The 24258-nt window shown below is 28.2% G+C and overlaps 1 protein-coding gene across 2 annotated transcripts in view; it reads left to right on the plus strand.

Moving 5' to 3' along the window:
- The window catches only part of LOC129972751 (inactive dipeptidyl peptidase 10-like), a 471231-nt gene that overhangs the window by 124655 nt on the left and 322318 nt on the right, over nucleotides 1-24258 (plus strand). For both annotated transcript variants that reach the window (XM_056087000.1, XM_056086999.1), the window contains exon 2: nucleotides 23953-24067. In XM_056087000.1, the coding sequence (XP_055942975.1) occupies nucleotides 23953-24067 (115 nt within the window). The remainder of the gene's footprint in view (nucleotides 1-23952; nucleotides 24068-24258) is intronic.

Here is a 24258-nt window from a genome sequence, read left to right on the forward strand (position 1 = left end):
ATGAAGAAGCTATTAAAGTAGGAATTACATAAAATATTTAAGTATTAAAATTTTAACGAGCATTAAGATTGGCGAACCGGCTGGTCGCCAAAGGCGGCTAGTCTTAAATATTTTTACTAAATTATATTTGTATTTATAATAATTTTGACATTTTTTTATAATATTTGTTTGTTGCTAAATGTTGCCATTGTTTTTCTTTATAAATTTAGAATTTTCGAACTTCGATCCAAATTCTTACGTAAAATACTTAACAAAAGTATACATATAATGTTCCCCAAAAAGATCTTATGCAATTTTAAATAGTTTTGAATTTTTTTAAGATATCTAATTGAACGAACTTGCGAATGTAATTTAGATTGTTAATATATCTATATTCTTTTAGAATTTATTTTTATTTGTTTAGTTAGTTAGGTTGGAAATTTTGAGTCGTAACTTTTTTTCTTTTTGAAAATCTGATCAGTTTTATTTTCCAAAATCATTGCTAACTAGTGGCTTTATTAGATTTAAAATTCATGTTTCGATTAACTTTCTTAAATGCATTCACCCACCTAGATTTAGAACCATTTGAAGATGAAATTCTTCTGAATTCAGTTGGGTATCATCCGCTTATATATGAAATTCTTGTGACACCATTTAGAGATGGAATTCTTCTAAATTCACTTGATTCATCCATTTAAAGGTCAATTTCTTGTACCACCATTTGTAGTACAACTTAGAGATGAAATTCTGAATTCACTTGATTCATTCTCTTAGAAATAAAATTCTTGTAAATCCATTTGTTGAACCAGTTGAAATTATTCTAAATTCACTTGCTTCACCCACTTGGATACGAAATTCTTGTGCTACCGTTTTTGAAAGCATTTGAAAATTAGACATTTCAGAATTCACATAATTTTTCCTCTTGGATATGAAATTCTTGTGCAGTCTATTTTTGTATACCATTTAAAAACAAGAGTTTTCAGAATTCTCATAGTTTATCCTCTTGGATATGAAATTCTTGTGCAGCCTCCTTTTGTATACCACTTGAAAATTCGACTTTTCTGAATTCGTATAGTTTATCCTCTTGGATATAGATTTCTTGTGGATCTCATTAATAGATTTTCATCTTTTCTTTTTTGGAATTCTGTATCTTTTATGAAAAAAACTAATGAGTTTTAAGGTCAGGAAATAATTAATAAATTCTGCGATAACCTAATAATAACTTAATTCAATTAAGTTATAATTATCCGAGCACTGAAATAAAGAAGTTACAAAAAATAATTCAAAGCATAAAAGAGAAGAGGCAAAAAATTCTCTTAGAAAAATGTAAGCTATATTATAATAAAAACACAAGAAAAGTTTCAAGGAGTTATCTGTAAAACTGGCTGAAATAATTGCAATTAAAACTAAAATTAAAATTTCCTTGATTTGAAAAAATATTCATTCTAAAATTGAAAAATTTATTCTCCAGTATTATCATGCAATTTTCCGAATTAATCAATAGCGAAGTAAGATTTAAGAAATAAAGAAAATAAACAAAAATATTAATAAGGGAATCTGAAAAAAAAAATTAACTCAATAACTGCAGGTTCTCTCCCCACCTTGTACTTGTTTCATATTTTTTTCCTTATTTACTTTAATTTCAATTCTGCATTGCCCAACTTGGAAAACTATATGATACTGCCGAAGAAAACATTATTCAATTCTAGGACGAACCCTTTTTCAAGCCACGAAAATTTTATAACTTTAATCGCAAATATTTCTTCTAATTTTACAGATAATTCCATGAAACTTTTTCCTATGTTTCTATTATGGCATATCGTACATTTTTCTAACTCGACTTTTTAGTCATTCTCTTTTATTTGTTTAGTAATTTTTGTAACATTCTTATTTCATCGCAAGGCGGGCGCTTAACAATCTCAATAAATTCATCATAGTCATTTTACAAAAGGTACACATTACTTCCCTTATTAGATTATACACTATTTTGAACATAAAAAGCTTAACAAGATTTCACCCTGTATATATAAATTTCTAATTAATATATGGCCTAAAATAAATTTCTAATCTCCCGAAAACTTTGTCTTCCTCTTCGGTATGCTACACCCTGCTCGCTGAGGCTTGGACAAAAATGGCAAAATGTCAAAATTGGAGGAGACAACATATATTTTAATATATTAACGTATGTTTTCTTAATATTTTATATAATAAATGATATTTTTATAATATTTTTTATGATTTTTCATAATAATTTATATAGTATAATATATATTAAATGATGAATAGATATAAAAAGATATATCGGTTATGCATGAAACTTTCTTGTGTATAATAAAATATAGTTGGTTGAGAAAAATTTTGAAGTGCTAAAATCAAATGTATACGAAATAGAAAAAAAATTATGGAAATTTTTAGGCATCAAAACTAAAGGTCGAATGATTCATAATAATTTACCTTTAAAATTTCATATTGGCATCTAAATTTTCTTCATAAAATTGCAGTTTAAAAACATACATGGTTAGATATACTTTTAAAATCAAGACCAAATATATAGTAAAAAAATATACTTTTTAAACAAACAAATAAAATATCTTACGGTACATGATGAAAAAATTTTAACTAGACAACCAAACTTTCTTTTTCACAGAAAGAAAACTTTAACCCACATCAAATACGCATGAGGGAATCGCATGTACCGTCACTTCCATGTACCGTAACTTTTTGAAAGAACAGCGCTGAATTCCCGCAACTTATGTAGGAAAACCACAGCAATCAGCATATATTGATCTTCTTTCGCTCCAAGAACAGACCTCAACTGATGTAGAGGTAATCGATAGCCTTCACATTTTAACACTCGATTGAGTCCCATCTGAAACTGATGCTATCTATGAATAATATAGGATGCATAGAAAGAAGAAAACAACAGAAGAGTCTAAACTTTTTTTTATTTTTCGAATTTATCTTTCTGGAATGTACGGTTCGAAGAATATATTTGGAATATATTTTAGAATGTTTTCTGAGAGGGCATCTAAATTTAGAGTTATGGATTCTCGTTTTGGTGTTCTTTTCCGAGATATCTCTTTAAATAAAGCGTAGGTGTATACTTAAGGCACCTGCTTTTCATGCATAGATAATAATGGATTCGAAAAATTTTATCCATTTTATATAGTTAAAAATCATTTTTGCTGCTTCATTATTTAATTTTGATTCTTATAGGTTCGAAAATAAGTGGAACTGCACAAAGAAAAGGAATTAAAAAATAACAAAAATATTTTTTATTTATTTTTAAAACGAGAATAAGAAAAATCATAAATTTGAGCCAATAAATCCTCAAACTTTTCTGCATTCAACTTAGCCTTCCCTAAAACTGGTGCAATCATCTATTAGGCTGTTGAAAACCATGATAGAAGTGTAATTTATTAATTAGAATTAACGGAATAAAGATTACATGTTTAACTCGATAATAATCTAATTGAGTTTCCAGTATTTTTGTTTCTTCTTGAAACATATGTTAATGGATGTATATATCATTGAAAAAATATAGACCTGGTGCTGCCATCTGTTGTCTTCAATGGTAACGAAAACGATACTTTTTCTAATAAATCATCAAAAGACTACCACTTGGTTAAGAAAAAATAAGTACATAAAACGATTTCGAAATGGCATTACTATTTTTGAAAATAAATTATTATTTACTCTACTAATATAAGTTATTTTTGTGAAATTGAAGAAAAATGTGGGAGGAACTGCATTAAAGATATCGAGATGTCTATGTATAAAAAGGTATGAAGGAAGGTACTGACAACAGAAATGATATATAAAACAAGATTTAGGTCAAGTTTCAATTATGTCAATGTCAAATTATGATTGAAAGGGGAAAAAATATTTTGTTATTTTTCACATTTCCGGGTCAAAATGGGAAGCTTTAATACTGAACAACACATTAACCAATAAATTGCAAATGAATAAAAATTCAAAATACTATGTCTTTTTATTTCTTCCGGAACACATCATAATACAGAAAAAATGCCATAATCGTCTAAATATTTCATCTTATAATATTGATAATCTTTGTTTTAAACCTTCGTGAGTCCAAAAAAACATTTTTGGAATTATGTCTGTCTTAAAATAGAATTAGATCCCCGGGAGGGGACACCTCGTAATCGAGGATGAGAAGCTTCCGGCATGGTGGTTGGTTCTCACCATCCTAGGGCCATAATCGTCATTATGGGTGGTGGGGGGTCTGGCACCACCCATCGATGATGGAAGTGCTTCCCAAGGGAAGGGTTGTACCATGGTCGGTGATAGTTCTTAGGACTCAACCACAGTTTTCACCAGTGTTACTGTTCGGGTGGTCCGGTCATTCAGATTTTATCGGTTTTAGGTTAAAATGGAAATAGAATAAACGAGACAAAGTTTGATATTGTATTTTCCAGTAGAGATTGATATGATAACCGAGTTCAATTATTTTTCAAATGATATTGAGCAAAATTATTTTAAATTTTACAGAAAGCTTCAACGTATACTATTCTTTAAAAGAAAAAAAGGGTTATTCTATTTTTTAAAAAACCATAAATGGATCTAGTTTGACATACAGAATTAGATTGGTTTTCAGAGATTGACGTGACAGCTGAATTAAATTATTTTTAAATGATATTTTCTAAAATTATTTTGAATTAATATACAGAGGGCTTCAATGTATACTATTCTTTAAAAGGGAAGAATATTCGATAAATGGATCTAGTTTGACATATAGAATTAGATGGATCCTTTGCCTAAAACAGTTAGGGATCTTTATCATTTTCTTCAGAGATTGACGTGAAAGCTGAATTAAATTATTTTTAAATTGTATTTTTCAAAATTAGTTTGAATTAATTATACAGAGGGTTTCATGGTGTTTTATTTTTAAAAGGAAAGAAGAGATATCCTAAACCAATTTCAAAAAATCATAAATGACATAGCTTGACATGCAGAATTTGATGGATCACTTTTGCCTAAAAACTGTCAGTGATATTTGTCATTTTCTTCAGAGATTGGTTTGAAGAATAAGTTAAATTATTTTTAAATTATATATTTGAAAATTAGTTTGAATTAATTATACAGAGAATTTCAACATATACTATTCTTTAAAAAGAAAGAAGGGAATTTTAATTTTTAAAAAAATATATAAATGGAACTAGCTTAACATATAAAATTATATGGATTGCTTTTGCCTAAAAACTATCACTGATCTTGGTATTTTCTTCTGAGATTGATGTGAAATCCGAATTAAATTATTTTGAAATGATATCTTACACAATAATTTTAAATTACTTATGCAGAGGGCTTCAAGGTATACTATTTTTAAAAATAAAGAAGAGTTACTTTAAGCTAATAAAGAAATTATAAATGGATCTAGCTTGTACGCATGTAGAATTTGATGGATCACTTTTATCTAAAAATCCTTTATCAAATTTTACACGAAATCCGTCAAGGAAATTTTGTCTATCTGTCCATCCGTATGCATCGAATAAGATAATTAATGAATTCTTATTAAAATAAGATAGTTGAGGGAATTTAAGTATCAAGTACTATTTAAATATCATTTACGTAAACGAAATAAAAATCCGTAACACCAAAGAATATGAAGAGAGACATATACCAAAAATAATTTTATTAGTGTCAGAAAGGAATAAACTACAGTAATTTGTCAAAATCCTGAAATCGATTATTTAACCATTATAATACTTTTTCTTCGCACACAAATAAAAGTAAGAAAATTTACTTCCTAACTATCTATTATTTTCCTAACACATTTAATCTGGTTATATACGATAGCTAGATCCTAAAGACTCTTCTACCACCTTCGCTACTATAAAAAGAACCTTTAAAAAAACCCTTATTCTTCTGTTGAAAGAACCAACCTTGAATTTTTATTAGCCATAAGCACTTTCTCCTCTTTCAATGGAAACCCCCGATCGGTGTTGGTGGGATACTTAAGATTCCCCCCCTTGCCATGGAGACAATACCTCTGGAGAAATTTACGCAGAATTTCAAACACAGCTTCGTTCAACATTCTGCTTTCGTTTTTATATATTCCTTAGCACACGTTTCTTAAGATTTAGATTATTCCTTAGCACACGTTTCTTTACCTTTTAATGTGCGCCATTTTTGTTACCTTTTGGTGTTGGGGACTCGTAAAAGAATTCGTAATTATGTTTTATGGCAAATGCTTTTCGAAGTGTCGTTTTCCAGAGTGTGTATGCGATTTATAAACACAAAAAAAGAATCGTTTTAGTGATTTATATTCAGATTTATGGGCCGCAAATTTACATGTCGTAAACTGGTAACATTGTGCATGTTGTTCATTTTAACATGATATTTATTTAAATTAATATCAGCAAATTTTTTTTCTCTGCTTTTATATTCTGGTATGAGTCCAAAAAGCGAAAAAAAAACTGTAAATGTTCAAAATTGAGATTTTTTTTTTTGACAAATTTCTCTAAAACAAAAGTAGAAATAAATTTCTTTCTAGATTAATTCTATGTAAGAAAACGCTTATGAAATGCGATAAATGAAAATCTCAGCGAGCTATAGTGGTGAAAGTTACAGTTATTTGTCAAGTTTGGGACTAATTAATTAAGAAATATTTTTAATCGATCTTTATGTATGGGAGCATGAGCATAAAAATGCAAACATTTAGAATAATGCTGCTTTCTAGCAATGATATTTCATGATGGATTGCTCCGGTTAAGCACTTTTTCGTGAAGCAAGATGGATTGCAAGGTTGTTTAAGTGAAATTTTTATGCCATAATGTGCAAGAAAAATCCCCCCCTTCCCCCTCTGACTACTGAAATCGGCGAAATTCAGATTATTTAACCGTTTATTAAGAGCGATTAGGTAATGTACCAGATTTTTCCCTGTACACATAGGCTTAGTACTAATTTTATGTACCAAGCCTGGTCTCGATGTCTCAAGTGAAGACAATAAGTTTAATTAATAAATCTATTTCTAAATACACATGACAAGGAGATGATTTTAGAAATTAATGCCATATGTCACTCTGAGAAAGGCTTGAACTTTTATATATCAACTTTTTTACGGCATTTAACACACGTTTGATGCTTGCTTACAAGAATCAATCTTTCATGATATCCGACGATCGTGTCAAGTGTTCTCTCAACTTTCGTCAACAATAGCCTAAATATGACAGATGTTTTTCCATCAACGGATTAGGATTTTGTTTACTTATGAAATTAATCAATAGATGATTCTGTAGAAGTTATGGATGTTGAGGGTTCTGTCAAACGTCTTCTAAACCATCGCCAACAATAACTAAACATGACAAATGTTTTACTGTTAATGGATTAGAATGTTGTATGCTTTTTGAAATTAATCAAGTGTTGATTCTATTGATGTTATGGTTACCAAAGGTCGTGTCATGAGTTTTCTCAACCATCGCTAACAATAACTATACGTTACAGATGATCGGTGATGGATTACGATTTTGTTTATCCTATAAAACTAATCAATAAGCAATTCTACTAGGTAGCGAATGTTAAAAAAGCTTTCTAAGCCATTCGCCAACCATAACAAAACATGATGTATTGGGATGTTGCTTTCCCTGTTAAATTAATCAATGGATGACTATTTATATTAAGGATAATCTTATTAACGTATCCTATTTTAAGACTACACCTGAGATAGTGATTTTTTTTTCTGCTATTGAAATAAGATAAGAATATGAAACCAGACAGGGAGTTACAAGGGATTGAACATTTTATTTTTTGATAATTAAAGAAAGAGAAAGAGCAAAAAGATCACTTTTCCTTCAAACTAACATATGGAACCCTAACTAGATAAGCAGATTTTTTTTTCACGCCAATCTAGCTACTCAGAAGTCAGATTTTAATTGGCTTAAAGATAATTTGCATTAATTTTCCTATTGTACCACCCCGAATTCTTAATGAAAGAGTAACTAAGATGATTTAACCAGGTGATTTAATCTTACATTTTAATGTCTATATTAAGAAAATTGCTGAATTGAAGATAGCTTATTTTCACACAATTCACTTCATTCAACCTTTGAATTCATGTCATAATTTTTTTTAAAAAAATAAGGAACATAACAATTCAGCATGAGACAAAAGCAATTATAAATTATATGAAGGAGTATAATTATGATGGTTTGAAAAAAGTATTTAAAAGTACTATTAAAGTACTTAAGTTTTTAAAGTACTATTAAAGTATTTTCAAATTTTTTTTTTTAATTAACTTGTTTCATGTTTGTACAAATGGCATTTTTAGTTGATATTTTTTACTTCGTGATGTGGTAGAAGTCTGAAATTAAGTTCAGTTGTGTATTCTTGTCAACATAAAATACTTATATTATTATCTCCATCGTTAATTTAATTAAATTTCTATTTTCGACCAGTGGTGCCATCTAGTAACGAATTATTTATTATCTAATAATGATTTATCTATTATTAGCTGGGAATGATTAATGAGAGAGAAATAACTGATATCAAAATTAAATTATAGGAATTATTAAAATACATTACCTTGACTTTGTATACTAATAAAAATGAAATTTAAATAACTTATTTGAATTAAATGTCATAGATTTGCATTCCGACCCTTAATATAATTATTAGTAAACGTTTTTAGCATGAAACTGTTTGAATACTGTACATGATAAACAGTGTGCACGAATACTGTGTTTGATGACTAAATACTATTAAATAGCTAAAATAAATCTTATATTTTCCATTGTGATGCGTTTTATTAAACACACTTTTAATTAACAATTAAGAGTTTCCATTAAAAAAAATTGATTTTGAAACACTTCTCTAACATGAATATATTTATAATGTAATAGATACTTTTCCTGTTAGTAAGTAAACAAATTTAATAAAAAAAATGTCTTTATTTGCATTTTTTATTTCATCAATAAAATATGTATTGGGTGTGTTCAAAAGTTCTATTCGTTTTTATTACCCATATAGAATAGCAAAGAAACGCAAAATGTACAGTGCCTATTATTGTGCATAATCTTCATTGCCATCTATGACCTCTTATCATCTTTCTGGTAGGAGATGAATCCCAAGGAGGTAAAATTCTGGCGGCTTTGAGTTAAAAAGTCTTGGATGGGAGTTTTCACAGTATCAAGATCATCAAAGATTTTTTGTTTGAAGGAATTTTTCAATACAAGAAATATGTGATCGTCAGTTGGGGCCAAGTCAGGAGAATAGGGCCAACCAAAGTCCAGTAATTTTTGGCGAGTGATGCCAGCAGCATGTGATCTGGCGTTATCAGTATGAAATATAACATCGCGACGAGTGATGAGATCTTGCCGCTTTGCTATCAAATTTGAATGCAGCCTGTTCAACGGTAGACAGTAGAAGGCAATATTGATGGTTTGGTTGAGTGGCAGGACGACCTCTCAGTGAAGTATTACCTGCACATCTCATTTCATAGTCGATGCAGGCGGGTCAGAAGGGCGACATACAGTCCAACGACGCTTTACATTACAGTACATAACCCACTTCTCATCTTCTTTATCGTGTCAAGAATATGTCGTTTTAGTACTGGGAAAGTAAGTAGCGATTCGGTCATCCCGTTGATTAGCTGTCGGGTTATGTGGGACCCAACGATCCAAATTCCTCGTAAAAACCCAACTTAACCAACCGTCTCTCGGCCATTGTCCGGTGTACGTCCGGTGTACCACTTATTCTTGCACGTTTAGTTTCAGGCTGTTCCTTATGGCTTGGTCAGTATCATCTTCTCCAACGTGTGATGATCGCACACTCCTAGCCTGATCTTGGCTTCTCCTCCTTCCCTAAATTTACAAAACCATCGACATTGTCCTTCATATATTGCATCCTCCTTATAAACTTGACAAGCATTGCGGCATTCTGCGGCTGCCTCACTATTTTTATCGAACTCAAATAATAAACAATGTCTTACATATTACTTCTCACTTTCCATGTTACACCTTCTGAGATTATTTTTTTTTTTTTTGAGATGATTAACTTTTTGAGACACGATGTATTTGCGTCATTACAATGTCATGCGTGACGTCAATTCCATTGCAAATTTTTTGCATATCCAAAAACGGATAGAACTTTTTTGCACTCGCCCAATATATTATACTTTCCTACTTTTAAAGTAAATTTTATTAAAGATTTATCTTATTCTTGAGAGTATAGAACAACTGCAGTATTTATTTAAAATACTGATGGCGCTAATTCAAAGATAAGATTGTCATATTTCTCAAGAAATTTGATTTGTAAAAAGGTAGGCTTTAATTGAAAAAAAATGAATGGATTGCTCAGCGATAAATTAAAAAGTGTTCTTTTTCATTAAATAAACTTGACATCAAGAACTCATTTCCGTAACACATAAGTAACAGTTTCCATCTCGAACTTTTTTGAAGGTTCTAAGATTAAAATCTGTAAAAAAGGTCCGTTTGTTTTCTTTTTTTATAAATTTCAGGGATTTATTTTGTTTTTTATAAAGAAATAAAAAACAGATTTTTTTTTTAGTTGGATAAAGATTTTATTTTTAAACTTCAGCTCGTCTTTATTTACTTTATTTTATCTTCTTTGTTACGATTTTTATACTTTACGTCACTTGCTGTATTTTCATCCGGCTGGAATAAAAGTTATTGCTTTAAAGAAAATTTGAATTTTTTTATGGTTATAATGAAAAATCGTTTTGAATTGAGAAGATGTTGAAACGTTTTTTGTATTTGAAAAAAAAAAGTCATAAGTTAGCGAAGTATATGTTATGTCTTTAAAACTCAAAATAATAATTGAAAATAGTTGCAAAAAATATTTTTTTTAAACAAGGTTTTTATTTAAGATTAATATATGCAATTTTTTCCTTAGTTGGTGACAATATTTGAGATTTAAAAAATTTAATTGTAGCGTTATTAAATTCAGTTTAATAATAATTATATCTGGGTATAATTATAAATTAAATATATATATATAAATGATTTTTACATCAAATTTAAAAATGTTTATTCATGAATTTAGCTTAACAAATTAGTCTTGAAGCAAATTAAATTTATTTATACTGACAAATGTACAAGTCCTGAGAAACTGGTAAAAGTGAAAAACTTTCAACCATAAATTAAAATGCTTAATATGTAAAGTTTAATTTTCGCCATGGCGTTGTTTTACCGATTAATTAAATTTTAAAATTATCCAATTACATAATTATTATGCATTTTCATATCAAAAGTATAAGCGCACGCACTAATTAATATTCCTTTACTATTAAATAAACTGTCACCAAAATTCTGGAAATAAATTATGTGCTTTTTGTAGAATTAAGTATTAAATTTCGTTAAAATGACATGCTGCATACTTAGAAAGTTAAATTTACGAAGGTGTTAGTCACTTTCTGACAAAAAAAAAAAAAAAAATGTTAAATTGAAAACAATGCTCAAATTCAATAATGTTCAGCTCCTCTGTTTAAATTTAAAGCCAAGAATAACCCTGAAATTATAACATTACAGCCTTTTTGTTCTCGAATTATTCAGTGACTTTTGCTTGCTTTTTTTTAAACTTTGGAAAATGGATAAAATATGACTTATACCATTGAAACATTAATCCGTCCATTTCTTTGTCCATATGCTGCCCTTCGCATAAACACAGATGCTGTAACTATAGAATTTCTCCCCCTGTATGGGAATCGTATAGATACTGTATCAGTCAAATGTTTTCTTCTGTACATGAGATCATATAGATACTGAGCCAAACAAATGTTTTCTTCTGTACATCAGATCATATAGATACTGAGCCAAACAAATGTTTTCTTCTGTGCCCGAAATCGTATAAATATGGTACCAGTCAAATGTTTTCTTCTGTATCAGTCAAGTTTAGATACTGTATCAGTCGAATGTTTTCTTCTGTATCAGTCAAGTATAGATACTGTATCAGTCGAATGTTTTCTTCTGTATCAGTCAAGTATAGATACCGTATCAGTCGAATGTTTTCTTCTGTATCAGTCAAGTATAGATACCGTATCAGTCGAATGTTTTCTTCTGTATCAGTCAAGTATAGATACCGTATCAGTCGAATGTTTTCTTCTGTATCGGTCAAGTATAGATACCGTATCAGTCGAATGTTTTCTTCTGTATCGGTCAAGTATAGATACTGTATTAGCCAAATGTTTTCTTCTATATCAGTCAAGTATAGATACTGTATCAGTCGAATGTTTTCTTCTGTATCAGTCAAGTATAGATACCGTATCAGTCAAATGTTTTCTTCTGTACCCGAGATCACATAAATACGGTACCAGTCAAATGATTTTTTCTGTATCAGTCAAATATCGATACTCTATCAGTCAAAGTTTTTCTTCTGTACCTGAGATCATATAGATACTGAGCCAAACAAATGTTTTCTTCTGTACCTGAGATCATATAGATACTGATCCAAACAAATGTTTTCTTCTGTACCTGAGATCATGTAGATACTGAGCCAAACAAATGTTTTCTTCTGTACCTGAGATCGTATAAATATGATACTAGTCAAATGTTTTCTTCTGTATCAGTCAAGTATCGATACCGTATCAGTCAAATGTTTTCTTCTGTACCTGAGATCATATAGATGTTGTAACAATCAAATGTCTTCTTTTGTACATGTGATTATATATATACTGTAGCAATAAATCTTTTCCTTCATATGCGGGATACTGTAGAAGTTGTACCAAAAGAATATTCCCAGCTGTGTATAGGCCGGTACAGATTCTGTACAAACAAAAACAGCATTTTCATCTTGAGGTCTCTTATAAATTTCGATTAAGCACATTTTATTTCTTTTATGTACGAGCTGGAGGAAACAGAATTTTTTCTCTTTATACGAATTGGTATAGATACGGCAAAAGTAATTATTTTAATGAGATCTAAAAAGGATGTTTTACGAGCAGAATTTTTATTTTGTGTGCGGTCTAGTACAGAAGGTGTGCAAATAAAATCATTTCCTTTGTATATAGACTTGTACAGATGCTATACAAGTACATTTTTACTCTATGTATGACTTGGAATAACAGTTGTTGCCCAGGTACGATTTTTATATCCATAAAATTAGGAATATATTATTTAATATTGATAAAATATAGAATGAAACAGTAATTTCCCTAAGAATGCAGAACTGGTAAGCAGAAATAATGAATTTTATTCCAAAATTTCATTCCGAAAATGCATCTTCCGAAAATGCATCTTATATTGGGTGGGGTATGTGTTAAGGTTCGTCTTCATTGCTTCAAGGGGGAAATTGACGAGCTAATAATAAATTAAATTCCAACTACTGGGCGAATTGGAAACCTCCCGAAGATTGGGCAATTAAATCCTTGATCTACTTCATTACTGGCTTATTTATAGGGTAATTTAGGAAGATGTGCGCCTCTTTGGCGAATGGGGATGCACATTATCATTCCAATGACTACCTAGCAGGAATTTCAACTGCTTGTGATAATTTTTTTTGTTGATAATGCTCAGGAAATCGATAATAAAAGTAAGCAATGTGACATGAGAAGGCTTCAAATAGATTGCGGGGTGATATTAAGTGAAATAATAAATCACACTACTTGAAATAAGATGCATGAATTTATCAATGAAATTTAAATTATTATACATAATAATGTTTATATGAATTATTAAAAATGTATAAATATGAGTTTAAAATTATTTATACCCAGCCGGAGTGGTCTCCACAAAACTTTCTCGCAAACTCTCTAATAAAGGTTTTATCCCAGCGAAAGCCTTGGCATGGCATTGGCGTATAACATTTGTGAAATATTATCTTTTGGAGTGAATATAGAATTTTTACTGAATCTATCGTGTTATTTTTGGCGAGTTACTTGGCGATTCATCCCTAGCATGCGGTTAATAGCATCCGAAAATCGGATTTGTGTTTTAGATGCATTTTTCTCGACCGATTGGAACAAAATTTTGGTACAAAACTACATTTGTAGTCACAAAATCTCATGCCAAATATGATATACTTAAATCACTGCGTCTTTGAGTTAACATGTTTACATGTTTCTTAAAATACAGACGGTCAACCCCTCGTTGGATTTAGCTCAAAATTTTAAAGGTGTCCACACTATATATGTTCATTCTGTATATCGAACTTTATCTATCTAATTCTTTTCGTTTTGTTGATATTGTGTTAAATTATATTCTGACAGCCGGACATACTTCCTTTGAGCAGATTTTGCACAAAATTTGATAAAAACATACAAATTTTGTATAGCAAATTTCATTCTTCTAGATCAAAGCATTTCTTAGTTATCTTTGTCACAGACAGCTGGACATTTTCCAAAAATGTTTTTTTACCTAAATAAGTGAGATCTATAATATGGAGATTCGTCAAAATCTCGAGTCTTAATTTTTTGACAATTACTGTACTTTCTCCATCTACGTATACGAGAAAGTAAAAAGTACTTTTTTAAATGTAAGGCGATGAGAATATCAATTCTAATTTCAGTATTATTGCTTAGGATATCTAATTATAATTACGGCCCACGGTGATCTAGTATAACTAGGGCCATGTTGACAAAATCTCGATTTCAAGGTCGGAATGCTCTAGATTCAAAACTCAACTCTACAGAAGTACTTACTCTATATATACTGGACTGTTGTATATTGCATCCAACAATGGAGTTGAAATGACTTCTTCTTGGTTTGACATGTAAATTTGAGAAAGAGTGAAGCAGGCTGATGTATTGATCTAGTCATTTGATCATGACTCAAAATTATTAGATAAGTACCGAAATAATTTTTGTGTTGCTTCAATACAACTATCCCCCCCTGAAAAAAAATCTTGAATATAGAACAAAACTTTTACCCTGTTTGTATATTTCATACTTAAACTATATATTCTTTATATAGCTATACTCTGTTTCACCCTAACTTGGCAGTAGTGTATATTCTAGGCATGCCGAATCACAGTCACTGTCAGGGGAACAGGGTTACTTTAAAGTACAAAGTTACTAGAAATGCAGATCGCTGGCGAAACTTTATCTCGCAAATTTTTCGCCAAATGGTAAATATTTATTTACTTTATTATATTATCACTTTATCGGAGAATCAATTATTTCCTTATTTTCATTATTTTTTCAATATTATCGATACATTATTTTAATAAAACATTAATGTTATTTAATTTCGTTTCATCGTTTCTCAAAAGAAAACCCTAAATCTTTCAATATTCGGTAAAGCGTAGTTCGACTAATGTTTTTCGAAAAGATATCTGTATAATCGTTCACATCTTTTAAAACTTTATCTAATGTTGGGATCTCATTTCTACGTAAATATGCATGGATTTTTCGTCAAATACAGGATAATGTAAAATCATCCTATTTTACAAGACCTGAATGTTTACCTACTGAGCCTGATCATTTCTTTCCAGGGATACTTAAAGAACTGGATGCCTTTATTTCTTTTTTCAAAAGGAAAACTGTTCATTGCGAAACACCGGTAAGGTGCGAAACTTTATCGACGATTTGATTGATAGAATCTTGAGGGTTTTCTCGGAGTCGAGAATAAACGTTTAATATGTTTCTGCATGCTGCACTTTTTGTTGGTTTCACTCGTCTTGAAGGTGTGCACAGCGTAGTCGGTGATAACACTTTCTCTTTTTCAGACATTTTAGAAGTGAATAAAAATAACGAATCGAATAAATATTTAACAATCAAAACTAATAACTACTAATGTGATTAATAGTATCAAAAATATCAGCTGGTAAAAAAGCGAGAATAAAAAAGTACGAAAGATTATAACGGTTGCGAACTGAATGAAGCTGAGTTGGCGGAGACGTAAAAGAAAAACGCGCCAAATATTTGACCTTGAAGACCGGTTCTAGCCAAAGTGGAATTCATTATGTCAATCTTTTAGCTTTATTCGTTCGCTTTATTTACAAACAACTTAACAGATAAGCACTTCTAACTTGAGAATAATTTTAAATACATACTGATAAAAAAAGGATTTCTGTAATTTATGATATTATTTGATAACTTTCTGCGCATTTTAACTATTTTAAAGTCGGAATTGATGGGGAACTCTTTCTCAACGCGGAGCGTCACATTTTCTACCTTTTACAATACTGCCAAGTTAGGGTGAAACAGAGTATAGTATGATCCGTAGTTTTAGCACCTGAACTTCATTATACTCATATGAATCCAGCTTATTTAAATACTTCAGTGGTTCCTATGTCTAGTGGTTAAAGCATAGTTTGACATGGCTGAGGAGCCAGTATCGAAGGAGAACAGCTATAGATTCTTTCTTGGATTATGTTCTTCCTTAGCTAGTTTCACCAGTTGACTCAGAAACTGGCACCTAAAATTCTTCCTGGATAGTAACCTTCAATGATATATTTGAGCTAAACCTATTTGTAACTCAGATATTGCCTAAATGCCCCTGTCATTTTTATCTTCAGAAAATGTCACATTTTTTCGCGAGTTCAACATTCATGAACTTGGAGAGATATGCTAAAATTCTGAAATTTATAACATTTATTGAATTTTGTTGATAATACAATTTTTTGAAATTTCCGAAGATTTCATTATTAACTAATTCATTGAATGGTTAACGAAATTCTGTTTCAATATGAGATGCGCCATCTAGTGATCAACTTGAGGAAATCATGATTACAGGGTTCCATAATAAGTACACCCAGAAGCTGTAAAATATTTTAAAAAAATTAATCATTAATAAAATAATTTAAAACATACTTTTTTAATTAAAAGAAATTAACATTTTTTATTAATTGTTTAAAAATGCAGATGCTAGAGCTCTTGAAAATAATATTAAAGGAAACTAATTAATGATGAATATAGTGAAAAAATATTTAAAAAAATGTAACTGTAATTAAAAATTTAACAAGATTATTAAATAGCCGCCTGTGACGACCTTTAGTTTAACTAAAAATATTGTTATTTAATTTAAATTAAAGCGCTTATGCATAATTTAATTTTTACGATTACATTAAAAAAATATTTTAAATCATTAGATTGCAATAGACGATTAAAATATGCATTTTGCTTAAATGCATCTGGTAGGCATTTAGTTTGTACGTTTATACCTTCACAATAGAGCTGAGACCCATAATATTATAAATCGCCCTAGTGTTGTTTTAAAACGGGACGTTAATATAACTAAACTAAACAAACCCATGATATAATAATGCCATAAAAAAACTAAATGTCTGGATAATATTTCAAACCGTGGGTTGTGTTTTACGATAACATTACTTTTTTATTTTCTTTAGTTTTTCTGTTATATATTTCTTTTGCTTACCTTTCAAATTGGGATGTGAAGCGATCTGCTATAGAGGAAAAAGCAAATAATTATTTGATAAAACTTTGGAATAGTTTCAATTTTTCTTCGAACATTAAAATCTATTGCTAAAATTTATGTAAAAAAATTCTTTTTTTAATAAATTGTTAAAAGTCCAAAAAAATTGCACGGTGATCAAATTGATATCATAAAAAAAGTTTTACTTCTTAAAAACGTTTCGAAACCACTTTTGTATGATACGATTGCAGAAGTTATCACGAAAAACGCTAAAACCTTTGGATTAAGTAATTTTTATTTAATTAAAATTTAATTAGAATTACTTGAATACGCACATTTCCACCCTTCAAAATATATCTGTGCCAAATTTAGTAATTCTGGGTCAAATGCTTTGTCTTGTAACCCGCGCGCCAACACGCACACACCCATTCTTCTTCATTATTCATAGAAATGTGACTAAAATGCCAAAACACATAACGCTTTTAAGATATATTTCATAATTTCAGATTTTTATAAAATTATTATTTTCGGCTTTTTGGTTTATTAAAAATAGCATAAATTAATTTTATTGATAATATTTCTTCATCAAAACAACTTTTTATCTTCAGGTACAAATTCATCATATCAAATTTTTTACAGTATTTTTCAGCTATCCATTATATATGAACTAAACAATAAAATAATCTGGAGCCTGTAACTTGTCAAGTTAAGCGGCATCAAAAACATGACCTACTTGGCACAGAACTCATCCTGTGAGTGGTAATTGTCTTGGTTGAAATTGCTACGGCGCAAGTAATTTTCTTGCTCTTTAGTGTGTTTGAACGACATGGCTAAAAATGTCTTATTAATTTTGCACAACGAGATAGCAATAACAAATATAGTTTAGCGGGCATATGAAAGGCATTGTAATCTATAACAATTTTTGAGTTTATTAATAATTCTAGACTAAAGTATTTATTTTTTATATAATCTAGAAGATCTGTTATATAATGAATGCACTGGGTGATTTATTAACATTCAAAAATGAAGTTCGATGCCTAAAAATTCATAAATTAACTATCGATTTGTTCATTTTTTAAGCGGTAAATGTTAGTTTGAATTATAATTTTAATTTCCGATTTGATAAATAATTAGCAAATATACTAGACTTTATACTTGATTAAAGAATGGTACTGTAAATTTTAATTTATTAATTTTATTATAAAAACTGCTTTTGTATAAAATATTAATTTGTATAAATAATTTTAATATATTTATACAAATTTTCTGAATATTTTTTTAAAAAAGTACATTTATACAAATGAATGCACTGGTTGATTTATTAACATTTATAATCTTTTACAAATGATGTTCGATGCCTAAAAATTCATAAATTATCGATTTGTTCATTTTTTTAAAGCAGTAAATATTAGTTTGAATTATAATTTTAATTTCCGATTTGATAAATAATTAGCAAATATACTAGACTTTATACTTGATTAAAGAATGGTACTGTAAATTTTAATTTATTAATTTTATTGTAAAAACTGCTTTTGTATAAAATATTAATTTGTATAAATAATTTTAATATATTTATACAAATTTTCTGAATATTTTTTAAAAAAGTACATTTATATAAATGAATGCACTGGTTGATTTATTAACATTTATAATCTTTCAAAAATGAAGTTCGATGCCTAAAAAATTCATAAATTAATTATCGATTTCTTCATTTTTTTAAGCAGTAAATGCTAGTTTGAATTATAATTTTGATTTCCGATTTGATAAATAATTAGCAAATATACTAGACTTTATACTTGATTAAAGAATGGTACTGTAAATTTTAATTTATTAATTTATTATAAAAACTGCTTTTGTATAAAATATTAATTTGTATAAATAATTTTAATATATTTATACAAATTTTCTGAATATTTTTTTAAAAAAGTACATTTATATAAATGAATGCACTGGTTGATTTATTAACATTTATAATCTTTCAAAAATGAAGTTCGATGCCTAAAAAATTCATAAATTAATTATCGATTTCTTCATTTTTTTAAGCAGTAAATGCTAGTTTGAATTATAATTTTAATTTCCGATTTGATAAATAATTAGCAAATATATTAGGCTTTATACTGGATTAAAGAATGTTACTGTAAATTTTAATTTATTAATTTTATTGTAAAAACTGCTTTTGTATAAAATATTAATTTGTATAATGTTAATTAAAAATTGTCAGACGTTAAAAAATTGTAGTAAAATTTTTTTATCGTCTGACATATTTTTAATTAAAATGGGTATATCAATTAAACTAAAAACAACTGATAGCGAGAATTGATTGATATTGATACAACTGATTGTAAAATATTTGCATATATATATATATTATATAAGCACTTCAAAATTTATTTGAAAATACTGGAGAATGTGAAAAGTCTTATGAATGTTTTAAGTCCTTCAATCAAGCATTTACTTTCATTAATAAAAAAAAATAATTAAAATAAGCCAAATCAGTAGTTGCTTCTTAGATAAAATGTTTTATCGTCTGTTTTTAAAATTTTCTTTTTATTATTTTTCCAGAATTTTACTAATGTGTTTTGTCAGCAGTTCTTATGTAATGTTATTCTTCAACAATTAAAAAAAAAAATTCTTACGCAGTGAAGTATTTGTAAATTTTCTTATGTTAAACTTATCTGCACCTTTTCAATAATTTATTAAATTTTAAAAGTTTAATAAAACATACATAGAAACAAAAACATACATAGAAAAAAATAGTTATTATTGAAAAAATGTTGTGAATTTTGAGACTATAATATTTTAGTACAATTCACTTCAAAGTTATTATGGAAGAATGGCAACATATCTTTCATTAAATTTTGATTTAATTGAATATTCAATTAAATTTTCGCATCGAAAGCAAGTTTTCTTTATATAATATTAAGTAATGTGCATACAGAATTTATCTGAATTTGGACTTTTTTTTAAAGAGGAAATATAGAAAATGGCTTTAATTAATATTCTGATTTAATCTGTAGCCCTGAAAATATTTAAACCAAACAATGAATTTTCATTTAATGAATTTTAAGTTTTTTAAGATCTCAATAAATTATCTCTATCGATATTTAGAAAAAATTACAATATCCAAATTAATTTTCGCATCTTCATCAGTCTCATCTTTGATGATGTTCACCTATTTTTTTTCCATGTGTGATGGAGTGTTAATCATTTCATGTCTGGAATTATTCTTTTTACTTTACCACAAGCGGAACGTTGAAATGTAATATCAAAATCAATCGTACAATCTTGAGATTTTAATGATATTTTTAAGACATCTTTCAATCCCAAAAGCGAACTTTTGGAATTATGTTCGTCATTTCGAAACTTAGAAACAGAGCAAATATGATAATTGAAATTTGATAAATACTCCCGAGACCAAAATCGTAGAAACGTTTCAAATCTTGTATCGAATTATTTCACTGAAATAATTATTTGTTAAAAATCTGCACTCAATTCTGTTTACTCGCATTTTATTTATTCATTTTTACTGAACACATATAAATTACAATAGAATCTGAGAAAACCAAAGAAGTGTTAGTTAAATTTTTCAATTCGAAATAACCAAGCTGTAAATCTAGATAAATAATATTTGACATTTATTTCAATTCAAAATATAGCTCGAACACTTCAATATTTAGATGTGTATTTACCAAACCGATTCATAAAAAAATGTGGAATTTGAACTTCTCGAATTTTTCTACTGCTCAATTCATAAAGCAGTGGGAGTGAATTACCCAAAACTTTCTGATATACACTCTAACAATAACGTTACCCCCCCCCCCTTCCTTCCGCATTAAATTGTTGACCTACGGTAAGATCTCGATTAGCTTTCATGAAGTTGGCGAAAAATAATTTTGAAATACACATCTTTGGCATGCATTTTGCTTTTTTTAATGAATTTAACAGATGATCTTTGGTGAATTTTTTGAACAATTAATCTCTGGCATGCAGTTAACACACGAGTATTCGATATGCTTTTGGACATCTTTTTTCCCACGTGACTGAAATCAACATTTGTCATAGTACTACAATTGTAGTCACAAGACCACATATCACATTTTATTTATGTAAGTTGTTGTGTTTACATGCATTTAAAAGTACAGACAGTCAGATGATGAAACCTTAAACCTATGTTGCTTTAAATTTGATAAAAAAAATTGCATTTTAAATGCTCATTCGGCATACCAAAATTAAATTATGTAGCTCTTTACTTTTGAAGTTAACAATTTCTCTTGTAATCTGATGAAGTCAAATAATAATTCTTAAAATGTGTTTTCAGGACACAGCGAGATTAGAAAGATTCCTCGTGACCTTGAGTTCAAACTTTTTGATAAATACAATACTTTCTCCTTGTTATTTTCGTATACCAGAAAGCAAAAAAAATGACAAACTTTTGGCTTCAAACTTCCATCTCAATGAAATTTCTCTAGAACAGAATGGAAAAAAGTCGGTTTATACTCATTATTTAGATTAAGATTCTAAAAATCTAATTTATAAAAAAATGAATTTGGACTATTTTCCCTCTTTTCGATATGACTGTTTTGTGCATTCATTTACTTTGGCAAATAAAAGAAAAAGAACAAACATCAATATAATTATTTCTCAAATTATTATTTCTCTTTTAATTATTTATTAATTATTCCTCTCTTCAGAGAGTAAATAGAAAATTTAAAATTCATTTTTAATCCTATTTTCACTTTTTGTTCTAAATTTTAAATAAAATAGTATGATTCATATAAAAAGACATAAAACATGTTATCATTATCATTTATATGGTATATATAGAGGATCATCCTATGATTTTCAAATATATTTAATCTTTTGGACACATATTTTACTTTATTTACTTGTGCCGATAAATTAAATTTGTTACTCAAGTTCTGTATAAAACTACTTATTATTTTTCTGTGAAGGAATACACGGTCTTTCATAAATTAAGAAAAATTAAATCAAATTAATCGCTTTAGCATTATTTGTCTTTAATTTTATATTTATTCATGAAGTAAAAAGAAACAAAATAATATTTTCCTGTTGTAGAAATACATTAAAATGCATGAAAATAAGCAGACGATAATAAACGAAAAAAAGAAAGAGGAAAAGAAATAAAGTAGAAAAATGATTTATTTAAAGCGCCGTTAAATAAATTTTCAACAGCTGTTGCAGAGACTATAATTTATTAACTTTTTCTTAAGTTTCTTTTCACGTTATAAACCTGTACCACATTTTGATTAATTGATACAGAATTTGAAAAGATTTTTTGATAAAAAGTTTTATCAATAAATTCATTTCGTTAGTGCTTCTTATTTTGCATTTGAGTTTAACGGAAAGTATAAATTAACATATAAATCTAAGAATATTCTTTTATAAAATTTTGCGTTGATATTTAAGGAGACTCCTTGTTTGTAAAATTAAAAATTGTATTAAAGTTCTAAATTTAATAAAATATTATCATCGTATATTCAAAAATTTATTTCATGGAGAAAAAAAAGAAAGCCCAGCAAAACCATACAAATTCTATCGATAAATGATGATAAATTTATTTTTAAAAAATGCCTTATTTGCAAATATTTCTAGAATATATTCCTTGTATAATAAAAGTGGATATATAATATTGTAATATATCGGGGTTTTTTTCTATAAAAATGTTATAAATCATTTTTGAAAGTAAACATTTACTTATTTTCCAAATTATTCAATTCCAGATGTTATAAATATTTTCTTCAGAGTTTCATTTGACATTTAATTCCAAATAAGAAGAATTCAGTTATTAAATAAAAGAATTACAAAACATAATCCGAAATAAGCAAACTAAATTAATCGATAGAAAATATTATGCATATTATGCAGATAGCATAGCATATATATGTAAAACTTGCTTTCATTAAAAAACATCGTGTTTTTTAATATTTATTTATTCTTCATAATTTCAAGGAAATAGTGCAATTTGCATCTTTTATCAAAATTTCTTTATCTAAACCATTATATGAGCAGTGCAAAGAACTGAATATGAAGGCAGAATAAGGAAGTGAAAATATTAGGAACTTATATAATTTTAAAAAAAGAAGTTGCCGTCTGAATGTTTTGATTCCATGGAGAAAATAATAGCCTGTGAAACTTAGATTTTGAAATTGTAGTGAAGCAAAATTACAATTGATTAGAAAATTATTTTAGTGCCTAGAGTAATAAGAAATTATATCACAGAATATGCACAGAATATGTAAATATAACTCAAAATGTACAAAACATTAAACAATATTCCTGTGACACTGTGAAATATTGGAAATGCTGAAGAATATTAAAATTAAGAAAATTCTTTGCGATGATAGTAAATCATAAAGTAGACAGTTTTGTCATTTAAATAGCATAAAATTTTTATTTAATTACCTTATTCTAACAATAAACTGATGTGGATAGTATTTATTTTCTTCTTTAGAAACTAAAACATAAAATGTCTTATTTTTCAAGAGTATTCATTTATTCAAATGAATGGATTTTCTTTCATAATAGATGGATATATAAAAATATATTATTATTTGCCATTTTTTATATATCAAATAAGTGGCAAATAATAAATGATTAAAACATGTATTCAATCTTTATATATGTCTTTTAATGAATACTTATTGAAACTGACTTCTTTTTCCAACAGGATTTAGTATCCGAAGATCCTGATCAAAGGAACTGGAAAGGAATAGGCATTGCTCTACTCGTCATAGCCACCGTCTGTTCCCTAATCATCACTGCCATCGTCTTGTTAACACCAGGTAGGGTTTATTTTTATTTAGTTTATGTCACATAAATTAGTGGAATAAGCAATTTTTTTTCTATAAAATAATAAAGTCGGTTGCGATAGAAATATCCACCTTATCCAATGTGGTTTAAGAAATCAGAAGTCTTAAGAAACCCGGATCTTCGAAGAAGTATATATTTCAAAACATTGGGTTGTTTTGATTTG

Source organism: Argiope bruennichi, chromosome 6 (assembly GCF_947563725.1).
Source record: "Argiope bruennichi chromosome 6, qqArgBrue1.1, whole genome shotgun sequence".
NCBI lineage: Eukaryota > Metazoa > Arthropoda > Arachnida > Araneae > Araneidae > Argiope > Argiope bruennichi.